General features: G+C 40.1%; 1 protein-coding gene across 1 annotated transcript in view; it reads right to left on the bottom strand.

Annotated features, from left to right (window-relative positions):
* Positions 1–21,344, bottom strand: part of LOC126237532 (clusterin-associated protein 1) — a 161,199-nt gene extending 139,855 nt beyond the window's left edge. Inside the window, exon 1 of the mRNA XM_049947715.1 lies at positions 21,220–21,344. Within this exon, the coding sequence (XP_049803672.1) occupies positions 21,220–21,241 (22 nt within the window). The 5' untranslated portion in view covers positions 21,242–21,344. The remainder of the gene's footprint in view (positions 1–21,219) is intronic.
* Positions 21,345–22,702: the final 1,358 nt, after the last annotated feature.

Below are 22,702 nucleotides of genomic sequence, written 5' to 3'. Positions count from 1 at the left end.
ATTAATCGGACAGGTAGGTTAGAAAATTTAAAAAGGGAAATGGATAGGTTAAAGTTAGATGTAGTGGGAATTAGCAAAGTTCGGTGGCTGGAGGAACAAGACTTTTGGTCAAGTGAATACAGGGTTATAAATACAAAATCAAATAGGGGTAATGCAGGAGTAGGTTTAATGAATAAAAAAAATTGGAGTTCGGGTAAGCTACTACAAGTAACATAGTGAACGCATTATTGTGGCCAAGATGGACACCATGCCCACGCCTACGACAGTGGTACAAGTCTATATGCCAACTAGCTCTGCAGATGACGAAGAAATTTAAGAAATGTATGATGAGACAAAAGAAATTATTCAGATAGTAGTCATGTGTGACTGGAATTCGAGAGTAGGAAAAGGAAGAGAAGGAAACGTAGTAGGTGAATATGGATTGGGGGTAAGAAATGAACGAGGAAGCCGCCTGGTAGAATTTTGCACAGAGCACAACTTAATCATAGCTAACACTTGGTTCAAGAATCATAAAAGAAAGTTGTATACATGGAAGAAGCCTGGAGATACTGACAGGTTTCAGATAGATTACATAATGGTAAGACAGAGATTTAGGAACCAGATTTTAAATTGTAAGACATTTCCAGGGGCAGATGTGGACTCTGACCACAATCTATTGGTTATGAACTGTAGATTAAAACTGAAGAAACTGCAGAAAGGTGGGAATTTAAGGAGATGGGATCTGGATAAACTGACTAAACCAGAGGTTGTACAGAGTTTCAGAAGAGAGCATTACGGAACAATTGACAAGAATGGGAGAAAGAAATACAGTAGAAGAAGAATGGGTAGCTTTGAGGGATGAAGTAGTGAAGGCAGCAGAGGATCAAGAAGGTATAAAGACGAAATCCTTGGGTGACAGAAGAAATATAGAATTTAATTTATGAAAGGAGAAAATATAAAAATGCAGTTAATGAAGCAGGCAAAAAGGAATACAAACGTCTCAAAAATGAGATCAACACGAAGTGCAAAATGCCTAAGAAGGCATGGTTAGAGGACAAATGTAAGAATGTAGAGGCTTATCTCACTAGGGGTAAGATAGATACCGCTTACAGGAAAATTAAAGAGACCTTTGGAGAAAAGAGAACCACTTGTATGAATATCAAGAGCTCAGATGGAAACCCAGTTCTAAGCAAAGAAGGGAAAGCAGAAAGGTGGATGGAGTATATAGAGGGTCTATACAAGGGTGATGTACTTAAGGGTAATGTTATAGAAAGGGAAGAGGATGCAGATGAAGATAAAATGGGAGATATGATACTGCGTGAAGAGTCTGACAGAGCACTAAAAGACCTAAGTCAAAACAAGGGGCCGGGAGTAGACAACATTCCATTAGAACTACTGACAGCCTTGGGAGAGCCAGTCCTGACAAACCTCTACCATCTGGTGAGCAAAATGTATGCGACATGCGAAATACCCTCAGACTTCAAGAAGAATATAATAATTCCAATCCCAAAGAAAGCAGGCGTTGACAGATGTGAAAATTACCAAACCATCAGTTTAATAAGTCACGGCTGCGAAATACTATTGCGAATTCTTTACAGACGAATGGAAAAACTGCTAGAAGCCGACCTCGGGGAAGATCAGTTTGGATTCCGTAGAAATATGGGAACACGGGAGGCAATACTGACTCTACAACATATCTTAGAACCTACATTAAGAAAAGGCAAATCTACATTTCTAGCATTTGTAGACTTAGAGAAAGCTTTTGACAATGAACATCAACAGAAGCAAAACGAGGATAATGGAATGTAGTCGAATTACGTAGGGTGATGCTGAGGGAATTGGATTAGGAAATGAGACACGTAAAGTAGTAAAGGAGTTTTGGTATTTGGGGAGCAAAATAACTGATGATGGTCGAAGTAGAGAGGACATAAAATGTAGACTGGCAATGGCAAGGAAAGCGTTTCTGAAGAAGCGAAATTTGTTAACATCGAGTATAGATTTAAGTGTCAGGAAGTCATTTCTGAAAGTATTTGTATGGAGTGTAGCCATGTATGGAAGTGAAACATGGATGATAAATAGTTTGGACAAGAAGAGAATAGAAGCTTTCGAAATGTGGTGCTACAGAAGAATGTTGAGGATTAGATGGGTAGATCACATAACTAATGAGGAGGTATTGAATAGGATTGGGGAGAAGAGGAGTTTGTGGCACAACTTGACTAGAAGAAGGGATCGGTTGGTAGGATATGTTCTGAGGCATCAAGGGATCACCAATTTAGTATTGGAGGGCAGCGTGTAGAGTAAAAATTGTAGAGGGAGACCAAGAGATTAATACACTAAGCAGATTCAGAAGGATGTAGGCTGCAGTACGTACTGGGAGATGAAGAAGCTTGCACAGGATAGAGTAGCATGGAGAGCTGCATCAAACCAGTCTCAGGACTGAAGATCACAACAACAACAACATCGAGGGTAAATTAAAGTCACCACCAACTATAATCATACGAGTCAGGTACATGTTTGAAATCAAACTCATGTTTCCTTTGAACCCTTCAACAACTGTATCCTCTGAATTGGGAGGTCAGTAAAAGGATCCAATTATTATTTTATTTCGGTTGCCAACAATGACCTCTGCCCATACTAACTCACAGGAACTATCTACTTCAATTTTGCAACCAGATAAACTACTTCTAACAGCAACATGCCACCGCCAACCTCGTCCAGCCTATACTTTTGGAATAATGTGAGGTTCTTTGCAAAAATTTCGGGTGATCTTATATCTGGCTTTAGCCAGCTTTCAGTGCCTGTAATAATTTGAGCATCAGTACTTTCTATTAGTGCTGGAGCTCTGGTACTTTTCCAAAACAGCTACAACAATTTACAACTGTTATACCGACGGTTCCTGTATCTACGTTCTACCTGTGTTCGGCCTGCACCCTTTGTGACTGGAGCCCTTCTTGTGTTTTCCCGAGACCCTCTAATGTAAAAAACCGCCCAGTCCATACCACACAGCCCCTGCTACCTGTGTAGCCACCTCCTGCGTATAGTGGACACCTGACCTGTTCAGTGGAACCCTAAAGCCAACCACCCTTTGGCACAAATCGAGGAATTTGCAGCCTACACGGTTGCAGAACCATCTGGGCCTCTGATTCAGACCCTCCACTCAGCTCTGTACCAGAGGTCCGGAATTGGTCCCGTCAACTATGCTGCAAATGGTCAGCTCTGCTTTCATTTTGCAAGCTAGACTGACAACCTTTACCACTTCTGTTAGCCACTTGAAACCAGAGAGAATCTCTTCTGATCAAAAGTGACACACATCATTGGTACCAAAGTGAGCAACCACCTGCAGTTGGCCACACCCTGTGCTCTTCACGGCATCCGGGAGGACCGGTTCCACATATGGAATGACTCCACCTGGTATGCACATGGAGTGCACATTGGTTTTCTTTCCATTGTTGGCATCCATGTCCCTAAGGTACCCCATAACGCGACAAACCTTGGGGCTCCCAACTATCAATATTCCCACCCTCTGTGATTGTCTGAATCTTGCAGGTTGAGAGGTTTCCTCTGAAACAGGACAGGCGACAGCATCTGGTTCAATGAAAATGTCAGCCACAGACAAACTGGGGAGGCCTTACATGCGGCTGCCTGGGAAGTCTTTTGCCACCTGCTACAACCCGGGGCAACCTCCCACTCGACCACAGGTCAACGTCCGTGTGAGCAGTAACTGGGCTGGACACCGGTCAGGAACAATCGGAGGACTCGGATGTTCTGGACGTCCGTTGGATCCCCACGGCCGGCAGACAACAGTGTTGCCCATCCACATCCACTGCAGCCTCAAGCTGTGTAACCGAAGCCATCACAGCCTGAAGCTGAGAGCGAAGTGTCACCAACTCGGCTCGCATCCACACACAACAATTGCAGTCACTGTCCATACTAAAGGCCGTGGAAAACTAAACTATGCAGATAAACGGACTATCGGCACGTGCTGCGCAACTCTACTACAGACCCTGACCAAAATGCGGGAACTGTGTCTAATAACACGCAGATATTCAAAACCCTAACTACCGAAGCACGCAGGTGAAACTAAATAATTTGCCCCTTATTAGGAACTTGTAATATGTCACAAAATTGGTTTACTTCCTGATGCAAACGAAAATGCGAGAACTGTCGCTATTAGATATTAAATTAACATGCAGAAACTCAAGAAACTACACTATCAAAGCCCAGAGGTGATATAAAATACGTGCCTGGCTAGGAACTTGTAAAAGTCACAATATAAGTTACTTCCCTGTTGTTGCTTGAGTCTTGGCCTGCTACTGCTGCCTGACTGGTACCCTCTCAGTACATTGTTCATCAGAACATACAGAAAAACACAATACCACTTGAAGAAAGTTATGAAGATCCCAAAAAAATGATAGTGTGTGAAAACACTACTTCTGCACACATGCTACGGCACTGTAATGAATAACCCCCAAAAGAAACACTATTATGTTATCTAAAAAAAAAAGGTATATCTGATAGCTGTAATGAAGTGAAACCACTGATTTTCATCAATAGGGTCACTCGATAGAACAATAATATTCACATGTACTGCAAAAACTGCTGATTTTATTGTGGGTCTTTTACATAAATGTGGAAAACTTGTTCTAAATTCTTACACTGACAAGTCTCAAAAAATATTATAAAATACTTACAAAATCATTTGACAGGAACATTACCAATGTATCAACAGACTTAAGTGAAAATTACTCTTTTACTACCCAGGATGAAGCCCAATGATACCATTGGACATCTAACTTTTGCATTGTACATCTGATTATGATTAATCTAAACAATACTAGAGGTGCAAATCTAGTTAATGTTTGTTACATATGATGAGATGAAACCTGAAGCCTGTGTGGTCCACAAAATGCATGCAAGTCAATTAATACATCAAAGAAACACAGTCAAATGCTAAAAATCTCCATTATTTTAGTGACAACTCTGCAGGACAACAAAAAAATTAATTTTATGAACCTGTATCTTCATCAAATGATTTTAATATCAGTACCGACTAGTCATTCTCTGCAACAAGCCACAAAAAACTGAGTGAGACGGCATACGAGGGACAGTTAAAAGAATTCACAAAAATAAATTTTATGAAGTTTTCAAGTCAAGTGCTGCCTGCACCAGATTTGTTTCAGTATTTTTCTGATGAGTCAGAGTCAGACACATTCTAACCATGCTGTACACTTACACAAGTTCACACACTTCCTGGAACCAAAAGTTTCCATAACTTCAAGGCATTAGATTGTTTAGGGAACTTGGAAGCAAGGAGGAGCAGCAGTGATGCAGAGCCCACATTCAAACGTATTCATTCACTCATCACGTTCTGCAGAGCCTACCATGAAACAGAACCTTGTTGTCACAGAAGATTATTATAAATGTTTGGGGTGATTTCACAAATTCACTGTGGTTACATTAGTTGACATATTGTCACAAACTCAATACTCACACAGAAAAACACAAAATGTTTTTAGCTGTTGCTGCCGCACTTCAAATTTCAGCCACGAGAGTGCAGCAGTGAGCAGTTAGGCAAGGTGGGGACGGGCACCGAAAAAGCATATGTTGTGCTCAAAATGCATTCACCATAACATTCTGCCATAACAGTGCAATGACACTTCAGAAAGACGTCAGACAAATATTCACCGACTGCCAACTCTATTTGGCGGTGGTACGCACAGTTTAAAGCTTAAGGATGGCTCTGCAGGGTGAAATCAACGGATTAGCCAGAGGTGGGTGAAGAAACAGTTGACCACATGTGGGAAGTTTTGCACATAGCTCACAGAAGTAGGCAAACAGAGCATGCAGAGAGCTGAACATATCACAACTGACATTTGGAAGATCTTATGGAAATGACTAGTGCTGAAGCCTTAACACTTGAAATTGCTCTAAGCCCCAACTCCCAATAACAAACTCAGACACTTTGAATTTTTGGCACACCTCAAACAGCTTATGGAAGAGGAAGAGTTTTGTGAGACACTCATCTTCAATGATGCAATTTTTTTCTGTGAATGGCACAGTGAACAGGAACAATGTGTGAATCTGGTGGACAGATAATACTCACGCTACAATGCACGCACATTCGACATTCACCAAAAGTTAATGGCTTCTGTGCAGTCTCGCAGCTTGAAGTTTATGGTCCTTTTTTCTTCTGCAGAAAGACTATTACAGAACATGTATATCTCGACATGTCAGAAAACTGGCTCATACCAAACTGGAGACCGACAGTGTGGACTTCAACTATCGACAGAATGTTTCACCACTCCACTTCTATCATGATGTTTGTGAATTCTTAAACAAGAAATTGAGAAACTGATGGATCAGTCATATTGGGGCTGACAATCAGCAAGTCACTTCATGGCCTCCCCATTCTCCCGATCTAACCTCATGAAATTTAATAAGACGGGTTATGTGAAAGATTCAATGTTTATCCCTCCTCTACCAACAAATGTACCAGAATTGTGAGCTCAAATCAACAGTGGTTTGAACAGACTGATACAGACACGCTGCTCCGAACATGGGAAAAACTGGATTATCCACTTGGTGTCTGCAGAATCAGTAGGGGAGGAGGGGCACATATGGTGCACTTAAAAAAACTTTTTGAGTTTTTCTATGTATGTGAAAAGCCCTGAGACAATATATAAAATTATATAGCCACACAAATCTATGAAATCCTTCACATCACTTATAATTGCCTTGTACTTTTGTTTAAGCTTTGGTGCAATAAATCAGAGAATCTCATTTAATTGTTCTTTTTATTTTCTGCAATTTGAAAGGAGTAAAACTATAGTGAAGTCAGTAAAGAGTAAGAAAGTTTTGTTGGCAGATAGTTCTTACACTAGCGGTGTAGGTGAACTTTTGCAGGATGAACCAGGATCAGAGTACCAGGTCACCAGTTTTTTGTTAGATTTTAAAGTCCGGCCTGGGGCATGTGACACAGGGTTTAGAATCATTTTATCAAACTTGACCTTGGAAGATGCTGTGGTGACAGAGGGTGGGCCAGGCTACGTTATTGACAGAGATCCTGAGTAAAATATCAAATGTGAGATGGTCAAGACTGCATCAGCAACTAGACCCAGACCTATTGATTCTGTCAGCAGATGGATTTATATTAGGCATGGCCTTTACCTCAGCAGGAAAGGGAAGGGTAAACTGGCTAGGCTAATAATAGAAAATTTAAGGGGAGGAGCCACTACACGAGTGCTAAAATAACAGTGGTTACAGGTGTCAGAGCAGCACCTATTTTGGGATAGGAAGTACATGACAGAAACCAAGTTTTAAGAAAGATTAGGATTGAAACAAACCTTCAGTTTGAGAAAGAAATTAAACAACATAATTCTGGCATACTGCATCAGTACAAACAGCTGTTGGTTAAAAATTTACAGCATCCACCAGAAATTTCATTTCCACCCAACTTCATCTCACTCAATGTGAAATGTTAGCTATCTTTTATCGTATCAAAATTTTTGAGGACTAAGAAGTAACATTATGAATTAGGCTTTTATCCATTGTGGATGTGGAGCACTGCGACTGTGGTGTGAACAGGTTTTCAGAAATTACTGCAACCAGTCGCCTTTTAAAAGGCGACTGGTTGCAGTAATTTCTGAAAACCTGCAAAACATTATGAATTATTTAGCACCGAAGGCAAATGGTTGATATCGGTTTGTCAGGAGAATTTAAGGAAAGTGTAGCTCATCTACAAAACTTCAAAAGAAAGCATAGCAAAACCAACACTAAACTGTACAGCACCTCTAAACAGAGGTTAAACAGATTGTAACACAAAAAACTAGAGGAAATTACCAGATCATTTTATCTCAGATCATACAGGTAGTGTCAACTGGTGGTCATGAATTTCTCTGGAAAAAATATAGATATTAGGCCTCTATATCATGAGTGTTAAGGAATGAAGTATTGTCGTCTTATCCTAATTTTTGTAAATGATCTGGGCCTTTGAACAACGTATATTTTGTAAATAACTCTTAAAACAGTACAGAACAAAAAATATAACTATTAAACCAAAAGTACTGGAGACCTGGATGTTTTGCATTACAGCTCCCTCGTAGTGTGTTGAAACATAGTTGACACCCGCACACAAATGGGCTTCCCTTAACCTACAAATTTAAGATAACAATATAAAATGTAAATCCATGATCCCACTTAAAAATTTTTTTTCTCATTTGGAAAATCACATAAAGCTATCTTTTCTATCATATTACCACATACTACTGATGTAATTACAGAATAAACAGTATCTTCTCCACTCCATCTATCTGTATTACATAAATATTTGTTACTAAAATTGTAAAAAATTGCATTTTTACGAGTTATTTAATTGAAAACCCTATCCAAAAACTTTTGAGAATAACAAAAAACATTGTTTTGTTAATATTTTAGTAGTTAGTGGAAACACAGTGGGCAATAGTTTTCTGTGTAACATGTTAAAAATTTTTCATCATTCTGCATATTTCGCATCACTGAATTTCTAGTGTAAAATATGCACATTGGCAACACTGTTCCCAGTGCTCTTCTGTTTATTACAAAAGAGTGAGAACTTGCATATTAACTATTCTGTGTCGAGTTTTGCGTTTGGTTTGAACTTTTTGTTAGATACAATGTCAGTAAGGAAATATGGTAGTGAAAGAGTGAGGTGTGTGGACTATCAAAAAAAGACACAAGAAGGTGTTTAAGAAAAGTGAAAAACACTTCACAGTTGTTGGAAATCTGTATTCAAGTAATGGTATAAGTATCAGATACATTAAGCAGGAACTGATACAAGAAAAACTTTAGTGGCAACCCACTTGAACTATCACAATCACTTGAATGTGAAACTGAAGAAGACAGTGCAGATGTATGTTGATGCGTTGAATGTTAGTATTTCTGCTATAGCCCCTACTATATCACCCCTTAAATATCCTGGAAAGGTAAGAAGCACATGAAAAAAACATAATGTTAAAAGAAAAATGGAAGATACTGAAACAAGTTTAACACATGCAACATCTTCAAAACTTTGTGAAGTGTACAATGTCTAGCACTTCGTGCAGAATCTGAAAATAGGGATATGTGCACAAAATGTGATGTGTGGTTTCAAAACCTAAATATTGCTGTCTCAGCAGCAGTAATCAAAAGTATCTGGACACCCACCAAAACATTCATTTTTCATATTAGTTGCATTGTGCTGCCACCTACTGCCAGGTACTCCATATCAGCAACCTCAGTTGTCATTAGAAGTATGAGAGAGCAAAATGGGGAGCTCCGCAGAACTCACGGACTTCAAATTTGGTCAGGTGATTGGGTGCCATTTGCGTCATACATCTGTACGAGAGATTTCCACACTCCTAAACATTCCTAGGTCCACTGTTTTTGATGTGATAGTGAAGTGGAAACGTGAAGGGACACGTACAGCACAAAAGTGTACTGTCCGACCTCGACTGTTGACTGATAGAGAAAGCCGACAGTTGAAGAGGGTCATAATGTTTAATAGGCAGACATCTATCCAGACCTTCATAAAGGAATTCCAAACTGCATCAGGATCCACTGCAAGTACAATGACAGTTAGGCGGGAGGTGAGAAAACGGATTTCATGGCGGAGCGGCTGCTCATAAGCCACACATCATGGCAGTAAATGCCAAACGACACCTCGCTTGGTGTAAGGAGCATAAACATTAGACGACTGAACAGTGGAAAAAAGATTGTGTGGAGTGAAGAATTACAGTACACAATCAGGCAATTTGATAGCAGGGTGTGGGTATGGTGAATGCCTGGTGAACGTCATCTGCCAGCGTGTGTAGTGCCAACAGTAAAATTCGGAGGCGGTGGTGTTTTGGTGTGGTCGTGTTTTTCATGGAGGTGGTTTGCACCCCTTGCTGTTTTGCATGACACTATCACAGCACAAGCCTACATTGATTTTTTAAGCACCTCCTTACTTCCCACTGTTGAAGAGCAAGTTGGGGATGGTAACTGCATCTTTCAACACGATCAAGCACCCGTTCATAATGCACGGCCTGTGGCAGAGTTGTTACAAGAACACTTTTAGGATGTTTTGGAATGCCAACTTTGTGCCAGGCCTCACCGACCGGCATCGATACCTCTCCTCAGTGCAGTACTCCGTGAAGAATGGGCTGCCATTCCCCAAGAAACCTTCCAGAACCAGACTGAACGTATGCCTGCAAGAGTGGAAGCTGTCATCTAGACTAAGGGTGGGCCAACACCATACTGAATTTCAGCATTACCGATGGAGGGCGCCACAAACTTTTAAGTCATTTTCATCCAGTTGTCCAGATATTTTTGATCACATAGTGTATATTGAGACGGTACAGTTACTGACACTGATACCTGGTGGCTACTCTAAGCAGCAGATACACAAATATGTACCCACTTCCTCACATTATTTGATTTCAAAAGCTCGTAAAATAAAGAGTGAGAAAGGTATTTGGGCATTGCCAGATTTTTACTGTGGGCAACCATTGCAGGATGATACGCTTATTGTTGCTCCAGAATATTACCTCAGTGGTGACAAGGATTGCAGCAGGCAAAGACCTAACCAGTCTCATGTTACCTCTGACAGTGAAAATGGTTAAAAAGGTAAAAAGATATATGACAAGATCAATGTGAGAAGCACATCTCCCAATGAAAAGAGAGAACCCGAGTTCAATAAATGGTCTCACAAAATTATACTCCTTATGACCAGAATTGGTAAAATAAGAGCAAATGAAGGAAGTATGCACATGTATTTACTGCACTAATTTGAAACTTGTTTGTTTAGCCATAAGCAGTGTCACAGGGAAGAAGTACAAGAGATGGACCTGATGCTTTTGTGTATATGTCAAGAGCCGCAAGATAAATGTTGGTTGCAGGAGTGTACAATGTGTCCTGGTGCTGAACTGATGACTGCTGAAGCATTACACCATCAGGATACTGACAATGACATAACCTACGCATTGTCAGAGGGTTGGTGAAGAAGACAGTAGAGCCAGAGAAGTTTGTTACAGAGGTTAGGCATTGGGTCATGAAAGGAATAGCTCACCACCATATCTGGAGGATTCAGAGATAGGCCACAGCACAAGTAAAATCAGCCACATCCCAGAATACAGACACATTAGTTCTTCATTTTGACATTGCTGAGAAGTGATCTGTTGCTTTTGCAGAATGAAATTCAAAGTTACCACTGGCACACATAACAGGTATCAATATTCACATGTGTTGCTCACTTCCTTGGAATATCACACTGTTTTGCTATTGTCTGTGATGATCTCATCCATGACAGTGCACATGCATGCTATGCTGTCAGCGCGATGATTGATGACATAGTATCTAGAGGCCATGCATTTCCTAAACATGTGTATGTGACTGCTGGTGCAACATCTCATTTTAAAATCTGCTTTCAGCTTTATGGGCTTGGTCAACACTGTAGTACAGGGATTAAGACAAAAGAATGGATATTTTCAGCAACAGGTCATGGAAAAAATGCAAGTCTCTGTAAACATCTTGCAACAAGATTTAATCTCCAGCATGAAGCTGTTGATCCTATAAGAGATGCTACTGGATTTGAACACACCATATCAACATTAGTAACAAACATGAAACTCTTAATTCTAAATGGAAGTACATTAAGGGAATGCCATTTAAAAAAAAAGAGAGAAGAGTGGCCAGCCATGAAGCCTGTGGTATGAATTCATTCAAGTCACTAAGGGGTTGCATACCGGAGTGGCAGGTACATTGCGAGAATGGTTCTCCATGAAATGCATCCCGTTACTGTGTGTGAAATGCAGAGACCACATTATAAATTAAAAGACTTTGTAGTGAGCCACTTCATTACTTGTGTGTATGACAACCAGTGGTGGGTGGGACAGATAGTTTCTCATGAGTTGCAAGATATAACCATCTCCTTTGTGACACCTCATGGTCCTGCTAATGCTTTCAAATGGCTATCGTTAAAAGTTCAGTGTACAGTTCCCATTTCCCAAGTGCTGCTCTTGCTGGATCATCCTTGTCCAGGTGCAAATTCAGTTCAGCTATACAAGTTCAGTGAGAAGCAGATGAAAAAAACAAATGAACTCTTTTCAACAGTCCAGTGTTGGCTGTTACACTGTACGCAATTTTAATTCATGGAAAGTCATGAAGAAGGAAAATCAGACTGCTGTGTTGGCAGAAGAGCCAACACTGTGTTGCTAGAGGAGGCCGAAATGCACGCGTTTAATTACACACAGACTGGCGTGAGGTCTGGAACATTACAAGGAAATGAGAACTTAGAAAAACGGACGCAGTTGCTGTAATACTTAACTTTAATCCATAATTGGAGTACATCGCTCTTGACGGTACATTAATATGCTCAATATAAACTGGTAATGGCGCCTTGCTAGGTCGTAGCAAATGACGTAGCTGAAGGCTATGCTAACTATCGTCTCGGCAAATGAGAGCGTATTTGTCAGTGTAGCATCGCTAGCAAAGTCGGATTACAACTGGGGCGAGTGCTAGGAAGACTCTCTAGACCTGCCGTGTGGCGGCGCTCGGTCTGCAATCACTGATAGTGGCGACACGCGGGTCCGACGTATACTAATGGACCGCGGCCGATTTAAAGGCTACCACCTAGCAAGTGTGGTGTCTGGCGGTGACACCACAGAGACAATAATATAAGGGGTGTTCAAAAAGAAATGAGCTGGAGGCATAATTACAGAAACCAGTACCTTTATGTCATAAATATTGACCCTGGCTCTTAAGACACTTGTTCCACTGACACAAGGCAGTGAATGGCTGTCTCATAAATCTCCCGAGGCTGTGATGTTAACCATTTCCGCACGTACAGCTGGACATCGTCGTCCAATATGAATCATTTGTCCTTATGCTGACGTTCGGCCCCCTTCTGATTCACTTCCTGCAGCATGGGACAACAGTGAATGCCCAATGTTACTAGTAAACCTTGACCAGCCTTCACCAAGTGATCAAATCAAAATGACCAGGCAATCTCACCCATGGGGTCATTCCACTCTACGAAATGCAAAGCCTTATATGGCCAACACAGTCACAATGCTCCTGCAGAAATTAAAATGGGAGGTTCTCAGCCACCCTTCATACAGCCTGGACCTCTCTCCCTGTGATTACGCAGTTTTTGGTCCCTTAAAAAGGCTCTGAGGGGCAAACGATTCACCTTGGACAAGGATGTCCAGCTCTACGTGCGGAACTGGTTAACATCGGAGCCCCGGGAATTTTATGAGACAGCCATTCACCGCCTTGTGACACAGTGGAATAAGTATCTCAGCAACCAGGGTCAACACTTCTAACATGCAGGTACTGGTTTCTGTAATTATGCCTCCGGCTCATTTCTTTTTGAACGCCCCTTATAGTTTTTGAATAATATCATAAAAATAAAAATGGGAATAAATATTATATACCTATAAATATTCTATACCTCATTTTTGTTATAAAATGCGTTCAAACAAAATTATGAATTGTTTTCCCACTCACTTATAATGCTGAAAAGTAGTTATTCTGATTCAGAAATAACAGTTTTACAAAACATTTACTTAAAATCAACAATCAATTTAAATATTTAAGTGTCCATGATTTTTTGGCCTTGACAGTAGAGCTAGGTCTATCTAAAAATTTCACACATTTTGTACAGATGAGTATTGTCCACACTGGCTGTACTTTACTTACATACAGTGACCGACTAATGTACAATGAAATTTTTAGAACATTTAGATGGGAATTTTGGAGAAAATAATTTCTAAATAACCAAAAAATTTCAGATTCTTTCATCTTTAAGCACAAATATTTTGACAGTTTAAGAATTTCATGCATTAAGGTCATAGCGGACAGTTAGCAGTCCTTCCAATTTACCGTTTCTCATGACAGTTAACATCCTGTGACTATTCATAAATTATGTTTCGAAATTCACAAAAATTTAATATAATCCATTATGGAGTCGAGGTAGCAGTTGTCGTTATACTGGTTATCACTGTTAGCATTCAACCGCGATTCTTATACATATATTTTAACAACGCGTTTCAAGAGACAATGCTCTCATCATCAGGTTGTAAAGTCTATGTCATGAAATTAAACGGACTAAAAACACAAAATACCATCACAAATAATTGGGAAGTCCATAGAGTAAAACAGAATTAAAAGTATATTGGACTGTGGGTCCTCGTCTTACACTGAAGTTGTTGACACAAGTCGATGGCCGTCCCATAGCTACCAAGTATGCTATCGCACTGAGCCGGCCCACAATCCTGCACTTCCAGCATGTTTCTTAGGAGCATATCCCTACTGTCCAAGTGTAAAAAGACTGACTGACTGTTTGTTTTGCTTTGATGAAATTACTTATAAGTGGTGGTTAAGAACAAGCAGGATAATTCTAGAGACTGTTACAAATCAAGACAATTTCACTGAGGTGTTTGCATCAAGTTTACAACAGCTCCTAGCACACTCATTTATCACCCAGCAACAGGCACAGTTCTTTAAAATCACTAAAGACAAACTCCAAGTTCTTTAGGGAACAGAAAAGAGCCAGTGATTGCTATGGTGAATGGAATGCTGTTAACAGACATATATGTTGTCCGTATGTATGACAGTCATTGGCAGGTTGCATATATGTTGCAAACTTATGAATAAACAAATGGAGTAGGCCCTACAGGCTAGCTTCTTGCGTCCACATGGACCATGCCTATTGTTTGTGTTTCCTGACCACGTGGACCATGTCCATCATTTGTGTTTCCTGCCAAACCTGACACTTGCATGATCACAATACTGGGTCCAGCAACACCAACTGGAAAGAAGTCTCCCTCATTACATCTGAAGAAAATTAACAATACATTTGGGGACTTATTACAGTGCATTTTACCTTTTCATCCGAGCTACACTCTAAATGGTTCATAATACCATTGTTGTTGTGGCCTTCAGTAATGAGACTGGTTTGATGCAGCTCTCCATGCTACTCTATCCTGTGCAAGCTTCTTCGTCTCCCAGTACCTACTGCAACCTACATCCTTCTCAATCTGTTTAGCATATTCATCTCTTGGTCTCCCTCTACGATTTTCACCCTCCACGGTGCCCTCCAATACTAAATTGGTGATCCCTTGCTGCCTCAGAACATGACCTACCAACCGATCCCTTCTTCTAGTTAAGTTGTGCCACAAACTTCTCCTCTCCCCAATCCTATTCAATACCTCCTCATTAGTTATATGATCTACCCATCTAATCTTCAGCATTCTTCACATTTCGAAAGCTTCTATTCCCTTCTTGTCCAAACTATGTACCAACCATGTTTCACTTCCACACATGGCTACGCTCCATACAAATACTTTCAGAAACGACTTCCTGACACTTAAATCAATATTCGATGTTAACAAATTTCTCTTCTTCAGAAACGCTATCCTTGCCATTGCCAGTCTACATTTTATATCCTCTCTACTTCGACCACCAACAGTTATTTTGCTCTCCAAATACCAAAACTCCTTTACTACTTTAAGTGTCTCATTTCCCAATCTAATTCCTCAGCATCACCCGACTTAATTCGACTACATTCCATTATCCTCGTTTTGCTTCTGTTGATGTTCATCTTATACCCTCCTTTCATGACACTGTCCATTCCGTTCAACTGCTCTTCCAAGACCTTTGCTGTCTCTAACAGAATTACAATGTCATAGGGGAACCTCAAAGTTTTTATTCCTTCTCCATGGATTTTAATACCTACTCCAAATTTTTCTTTTGTTTCCTTCACTGCTTGCTCAATATACAGATTGAATAACATCGGGGATAGGCTACAACCCTGTCTCACTCCCTTCCCAACCACTGCTTCCCTTTCATCCCACTTGAGTCTTATAACTGCCATATGGTTTCTGTACAAATTGCAAATAGCCTTTTGCTCCCTGTATTTGACCCTTGCCACCTTTAGAATTTGAAAGACAGTATTCCAGGCAACATTGTCAAAAGCTTTCTCTAAGTCTACAAATGCTAGAAACGTAGGTTTGCCTTTCCTTAATCTTTCTTCTAAGGTAAGTCGTAGGGTCAGCATTGCCTCACATGTTCCAACATTTCTACGGAATCCAAATGATCTTCCCCGAGGTCGGCTTCTACCAGTTTTTCCATTTGTCTGTAACGAATTCACATTAGTATTTTGCAGCCGTGACTTATTAAACTGATTGTTCGGTAATTTTCACATCTGTCAGCACCTGCTTTCTTTGGGATTGGAATTATTATATTCTTCTTGAAGTCTGAGGGTATTTCGCCTGTCTCACACATCTTGCTCACCAGATGGTAGAGTTTTGTCACGACTGGCTCTCCCAAGACCGTCAGTAGTTCTAATGGAATGTTGTCTACTACCGGGGCTTTGTTTCGACTCAGGTCTTTCAGTGCTCTGTCGAACTCTTCACGCAGTATCATATCTCCCATTTCATCTTCATCTACATCCTCTTCCATTTCCATAATATTGTCCTCAAGTACATTGCCCTTGTATAGGCCCTCTATATACTCCCTCCACCTTTCTGCTTTCCCTTTTTTGTTAAAACTTGGTTTCCATCTGAGCTCTTGATATTCATACAAGCAGTTCTCTTTTCTCCAAAGGTCTCTTTAATTTTCCTGTAGGCAGTATCTATCTTACCCCTAGTGAGATAGCCCTCTACATCCTTACATTTGTCCTCTAGCCATCCCTGCTTAGCCATTTTGCACTTCCTGTCGATCTCGTTTTTGAGACGTTTGTATTCCTTTTTGCCTGCTTCATTTACTGCATTTTTATATTTTCTCCTTTCATCAATTAAATTCAGTATTTCTTCTGTTACCCAAGGATTTCTACTAGCCCTCGTCTTTTTACCTACTAGGTCCTCTGCTGCCTTCACTACTTCATCTCTCTTCTTCTACTGTATTTCTTTCCCCCATTCCTGTCAATTGTTCCCTTATGCTCTCCCTGAAACTCTGTACAACCTCTGGTTTAGTCAGTTTATCCAGGTCCCATCTCCTTAAATTCCCACCTTTTTGCAGTTTCTTCAATTTTAATCTACAGTTCATAACCAATAGATTGTGATCAGAGTCCACATCTGCCCCTGGAAATGTCTTACAATTTAAAACCTGGTTCCTAAATCTCTGTCTTACCATTATGTAATCTATCTGAAACCTGTCAGTATCTCCAGGCTTCTTCCATGTATACAACCTTCTTTTATGATTCTTTACCATTACAATAATATAAACCATGTTTTTACAACATTACTTACGCACTTCTTAATGATTTGTGTTGCACATTTATGTGCTACCTTCTGCATTTTGATAGTTTACTGATGCTGACAAAATAAATTTTTGGGCAGGATACCTTTTTTGTGCCATCTTGACATTTCTCATGATAATAGGAATGCATTGGAGCAATATAATACATTTTTTCTAAAAACTGAAGATCACCTGATTTGAGATACATAAGTCAAAGGTTAAGGTCAACAACTTTAAATGTAAAAATTCTTAGAAACCTGTCATGTTATATATCAATGTAAAGCTCTACTCATTAGCTTTCCAACAACACAAGCTTCATTGCTCTATGTGGCTTAGAACCAGAATTATAGGCCTTTATGTTCACACAGATACATGCAAAGTTCACACAATTTCCAACCTTTGCAGACCTGTAACTTTCCTCGCAACTGTCATTTACCCCTGCAAACTGGTAATTTTCCATTTTTAATTTGGACACCTACTACAGTAGTACAAGTTTATATGCCAACTAGCTCTGCAGATGATGATGAAATTGATGAAATGTATGATGAGATAAAAGAAATTATTCAGGTAGTGAAGGGAGACGAAAATTTAATAGTCATGGGTGACTGGAATTTGACTGTAGGAAAAGGAAGACAAGGAAATGTAGTAGGTGAATATGGATTGCGGCTAAGAAATGAAAGATTAAGCCACCTGGTAGAATTTTGCACAGAGCACAACTTAATCATAGCCAAAACTTAGTTCAAGAATCATGAAAGAAGGCTGTATACATGGAAGAACCCTGGATATACTAGAAGGTTTCAGATACATTATATAATGGTAAGACAGAGATTTAGGAACCAGATTTTAAATTGTAAGACATTTCCAGGGGCAGATGTGGACTCTGACCACAATCTATTGGCTATGAACTCTAGCTTAAAACTGAAGAAACTGCAAAAAGATGGGAATTTAAGGAGATGGGACCTGGATAAACTGACTAAACCAGAGGTTGTACAGAGTTTCAGGGAGAGCATAAGGGAACAATTGACAGGAATGGAGAAAAGAAATACAGTAGAAGAAGAATGGGTAGCTTTGAGAATGAAATAGTGAAGGCAGCAGAGGATCAAGTAGGTAAAAAGATGAGGGCTAGCAGAAAATCTTGGGTAACAAAGGAGATACTTAATTTAATGGATGAAAGGAGAAAATACAAAAATGCAGCAAGCAGGCAAAAAGGAATACAAACGTCTCAAAAATGACATCGACAGGAAGTGCAAAATTGCTAAGCAGGGATGGCTAGATGACAAATGTAAGGATGTAGGGGCTTATCTCACTAGGGTAAGATAGATACTGCCTACAGGAAAATTAAAGAGACCTTTGGGGAAAAGAGAACCACTTGCATGAATATCAAGAGCTCAGATGGAAACCCAGTTCTAAGCAAAGGAGAAAGGTGGAAGGAGTATATAGAGGGTCTATACGGGGGCGATGTTCTTCAGGACAATATTATGGAAATGGAAGAGGAGGTAGATGAAGATGAAATGGGAGATATGATACTGTGTGAAGAGTTTGACAGAGCACTGAAAGACCTAAGTCGAAACAAGGCCCCAGGAGTAGACAACATTCCATTAGAGCTACTGACAGCCTTGGGAGAGCCAGTCCTGACAAAACTCTATCATCCGGTGAGCAAAATGTATGAGACAGGCAAAATACCCTCAGACTTCAAGAATAATGTAATAATTCCAATCCCAAAGAAAGCTGGCGTTGACAGATGTGAAAATTACCAAACTATCAGTTTAATAAGTCACAGCTGCAAAATACTAACGCGAATTCTTTACAGACAAATGGAAAAACCGGTAGAAGCCGACCTCGGGGAAGATCAGTTTGGATTCTGTAGAAATGTTGGATGAGGCTATACTTACACTACGAGTTATCTTAGAAGAAAGATTAAGGATAGGAAAACCTATGTTGACTTAGAGAAAGCTTTTGACAATGTTGACTGGAATACTCTCTTTCAATTTCTGAAGGTGGAAGGGGTAAAATACAGCGAGCGAAAGGCTATTTAAAAATTTGTACAGAAACCAGAAGGGAAGCAGAGGTTGGGAAGGGAATGAGACAGGGTTGTAGCCTCTCCCCGATGTTATTCAATCTGTATATTGAGCAAGAAGTAAAGGAAACAAAAGAAAAATTTGGAGTAGGTATTAAAATCCATGGAGAAGAAATAAAAACTTTGAGGTTCCCCTATGACATTGTAATTCTGTTAGAGACAGCAAAGGTCTTGGAAGAGCAGTTGAACGGAATGGACAGTGTCTTGAAAGGAGGATATAAGATGAACATCAACAGAAGCAAAACGAGGATAATGGAATGTAGTCGAATTAAGTAGGGTGATGCTGAGGGAATTGGATTAGGAAATGAGACACTTAAAGTAGTAAAGGAGTTTTGGTATATGGGGAGCAAAATAACTGATGATGGTCGAAGTAGAGAGGACATAAAATGTAGACTGGCAATGGCAAGGAAAGCGTTTCTGAAGAAGCGAAATTTGTTAACATCAAGTATAGATTTAAGTGTCAGGAAGTCGTTTCTGAAAGTATTTGTATGGAGTGTAGCCATGTATGGAAGTGAAAAGTGGACGATAAACAGTTTAGACAAGAAGAGAATAGAAGCTTTCAAAATGTGGTGCTACAGAAGAATGCTGAAAATAACATGGGTAGATCACATAACTAATGTGGAGGTATTGAATAGAATTGGGGAGAAGAGGAGTTTGTGGCACAACTTGACTAGAAGGAGGGTTGGTAGGACATGGTCTGAGGCATCAAGGGATCACCAATTTAGTACTGGAGGGCAGCGTGGAGGGTAAAAATTGTAGAGACAGATCAATAGATGAATACACTAAGCAGATTCAGAATGATGTAGGCTGCAGTATGTACTGGGAGATGGTTGGTTGGTTGGTTTGGGGAAGGAGACCAGACAGCGAGGTCATCGGTCTCATCGGATTAGGGAAGGGCGGGGAAGGAAGTCGGCCGTGCCCTTTGAAAGGAACCATCCCGGCATTTGCCTGGAGCGATTTAGGGAAATCACGGAAAACCTAAATCAGGATGGCCGGACGCGGGATTGAACCGTCGTCCTCCCGAATGCGAGTCCAGTGTCTAACCACTGCGCCACCTCGCTCGGTTACTGGGAGATGAAGAAGCTTGCACAGGATAGAGTAGCATGGAGAGCTGCATCAAACCACTCCCAGGACTGAAGACCACAACAACAACATTTGGATCATTGGATGCATCAAGTCTGAAAGAAATCTGAGCTAGTTATGTTGAAAATGTCACTTTTCTGCGTTGAATCGATATGGAATTACCCATGTACCATCGCAGGAAGTGCGTCTTTCATAGAAAAATCCGTCACTGAGGCGCACTAATGGCTACTGGAAGGCAATACGGTATACTATACAAATTATTACTTACAAGCGCCATAATGATCGGAGGATTGCGACTGTTTTCTATTTGGTGCTGTACCTTACTGCATATTTGTTAGTTGATACTTGGTTTATACGAAAATTTCCTTTTGATGTTTACCTATTGTTGTTTACCTCGAGAACTGGTTATGTATTTTTATGGCCTGTACTACTTTGTGCGTACGATGTTTGGTAACGGTTTAGCTTTGTAAACTAATTCTTTTTAACTCTTAGAAACTTGCCTGAGTGTTTCTGTATTGCGGTTTACCTGATTCCATCATTTTTTTTAACAATCTACAAACAAATTTTGTTTGACAATCTACAAACAACTGGAACACTGTACACCACCATTAAATGTTGCAAGTATCAACATCAGTTTACGCAGATGAATAATACTATTGATTTTAATTTATGTCCTGATCGTCTTGAATTTTGTGAAGCGTTGAAGGTTCTTGCGCAGTTGCTATCATCGGTAAGAAATACACCTACATTTATTATGCACCTACTCAGCCACATTACAATATACGTCAGAGTTCAGATCTGCCTTTTTGTGTGCTCACTACCAGTAACAGTCGTCTATGCGAACTTACTCCTTAGGTCTCTGTAAGACATGGTGGCAGCTTCAAATATAAATCAGCACTGTCAAGTCAACTGTCCAAAACACAGGAACGCACAGCTTGTTTGTGTGTTTATTTATTTGTTTGTTTTCGTTGCCCCGGGCAACGCACAAGCACAAGGCTACATGCAGCGCTGCCAACACAGAAAAAAAATTTCTGTTAAACTACAGTGTAATTCAAATTAAATGCTTATTGTTGTTATCTATCTTCCTAAAAATAAAATTCAATGCACTTTTAACTTACAAAGAAATTTTTTGTCATCGTTATTGCCTATTATTATTGTTACTATTATAATTATTACTATTACTTCTACTTTTAAAAGAAAGCTTACTAAGTTTAGATTCTACTCACCACATTAATGTAGTTCCAGCCACAGTATTTCATTCTCCTCCTCATCCTGCCGCAACATTTTATTTTCCTTCTTATTCTGCAATAGGATGTCTTGCGTGTTCACCACACTGCCGAAGTACTGGGTCCGGCTGAAGAAATGTCTGTGGTGTACGCTATGATTCTGTCGGATTTCTCGTAGGAAGTTCTCCGGCAGATTCTAATCGTGACAGCACTTGCGAACACGATTCAATCTAGCTCTTATTGTAACAATGGCGTTCACCAAAATAGATGTTAGGCTGTTCCGGAGAGACGTTTTTACAAAATTTAGTTAGCCAAGGGCCCCTTCTACCTATGCACTAGACTACGGTAAAAGCAAAAGCACAACAGCCACATCTTAAAGTTCTTGAAAAGGGTTTAAGCCGCTGGCGTCTCTGAATGACATAACTTCATTCCAGAACGCCGCAGTATTGTTTATTTCTTTTCACTGGACAATAGTGTGTTTCGACCATTGAAAATCAATATTATATTGGTTACTGGATGTGCTGTCCCACAAGCCCATTTCCTTAGCATACAGTCTGACAAGTACATACCCTTAGCCAGTGATACTATTGGTGCTTTTATCACTCGCATAGATCTCGTGGAGCAATTAAGAATACGTTTTGCAACACTTATGCAAATTTGGGGCAAACGGCATCGCAGCTCAGAAGCAAGGGAAACAATAAAATGTTCACATCTTTTCCTTGTGGGTTTCTCAAACTCAAATGAAATTCTGTTGGAAGTAATCTTATCTTGCAGTAAGACTTCGACTTCATGACGTAAGTATACTCTCGGCGATTTATATTAGCGAACATCTGCTGGTAGAAGTTCACCTCCACACCGCGGTACAATAATTAACGCCGCAGTATTGTTTATTTCTTTTCACTGGACAATAGTGTGCTTCGACCATTGAAAATCAGTATTATATTGGTTACTGTGCTGTCCCACAAGCCCATTTCCTTATCATACAGTCTGACAAGTACATTTCCATGGCCAGTGATACTATTGGCGCTTTTATCACTCGCATGCAATCTCTTAGAGCAATTAAGAATACGTTTTGCAACACTTATGCAAATTTAGGGCAAACAGC

The sequence above is a fragment of the Schistocerca nitens genome, chromosome 2 (assembly GCF_023898315.1).
Source record: "Schistocerca nitens isolate TAMUIC-IGC-003100 chromosome 2, iqSchNite1.1, whole genome shotgun sequence".
Classification (NCBI taxonomy): domain Eukaryota; kingdom Metazoa; phylum Arthropoda; class Insecta; order Orthoptera; family Acrididae; genus Schistocerca; species Schistocerca nitens.
The sequence above is the reverse complement of the archived record's forward strand: the minus strand, read 5'-3'. Positions and strand labels throughout refer to the sequence as shown.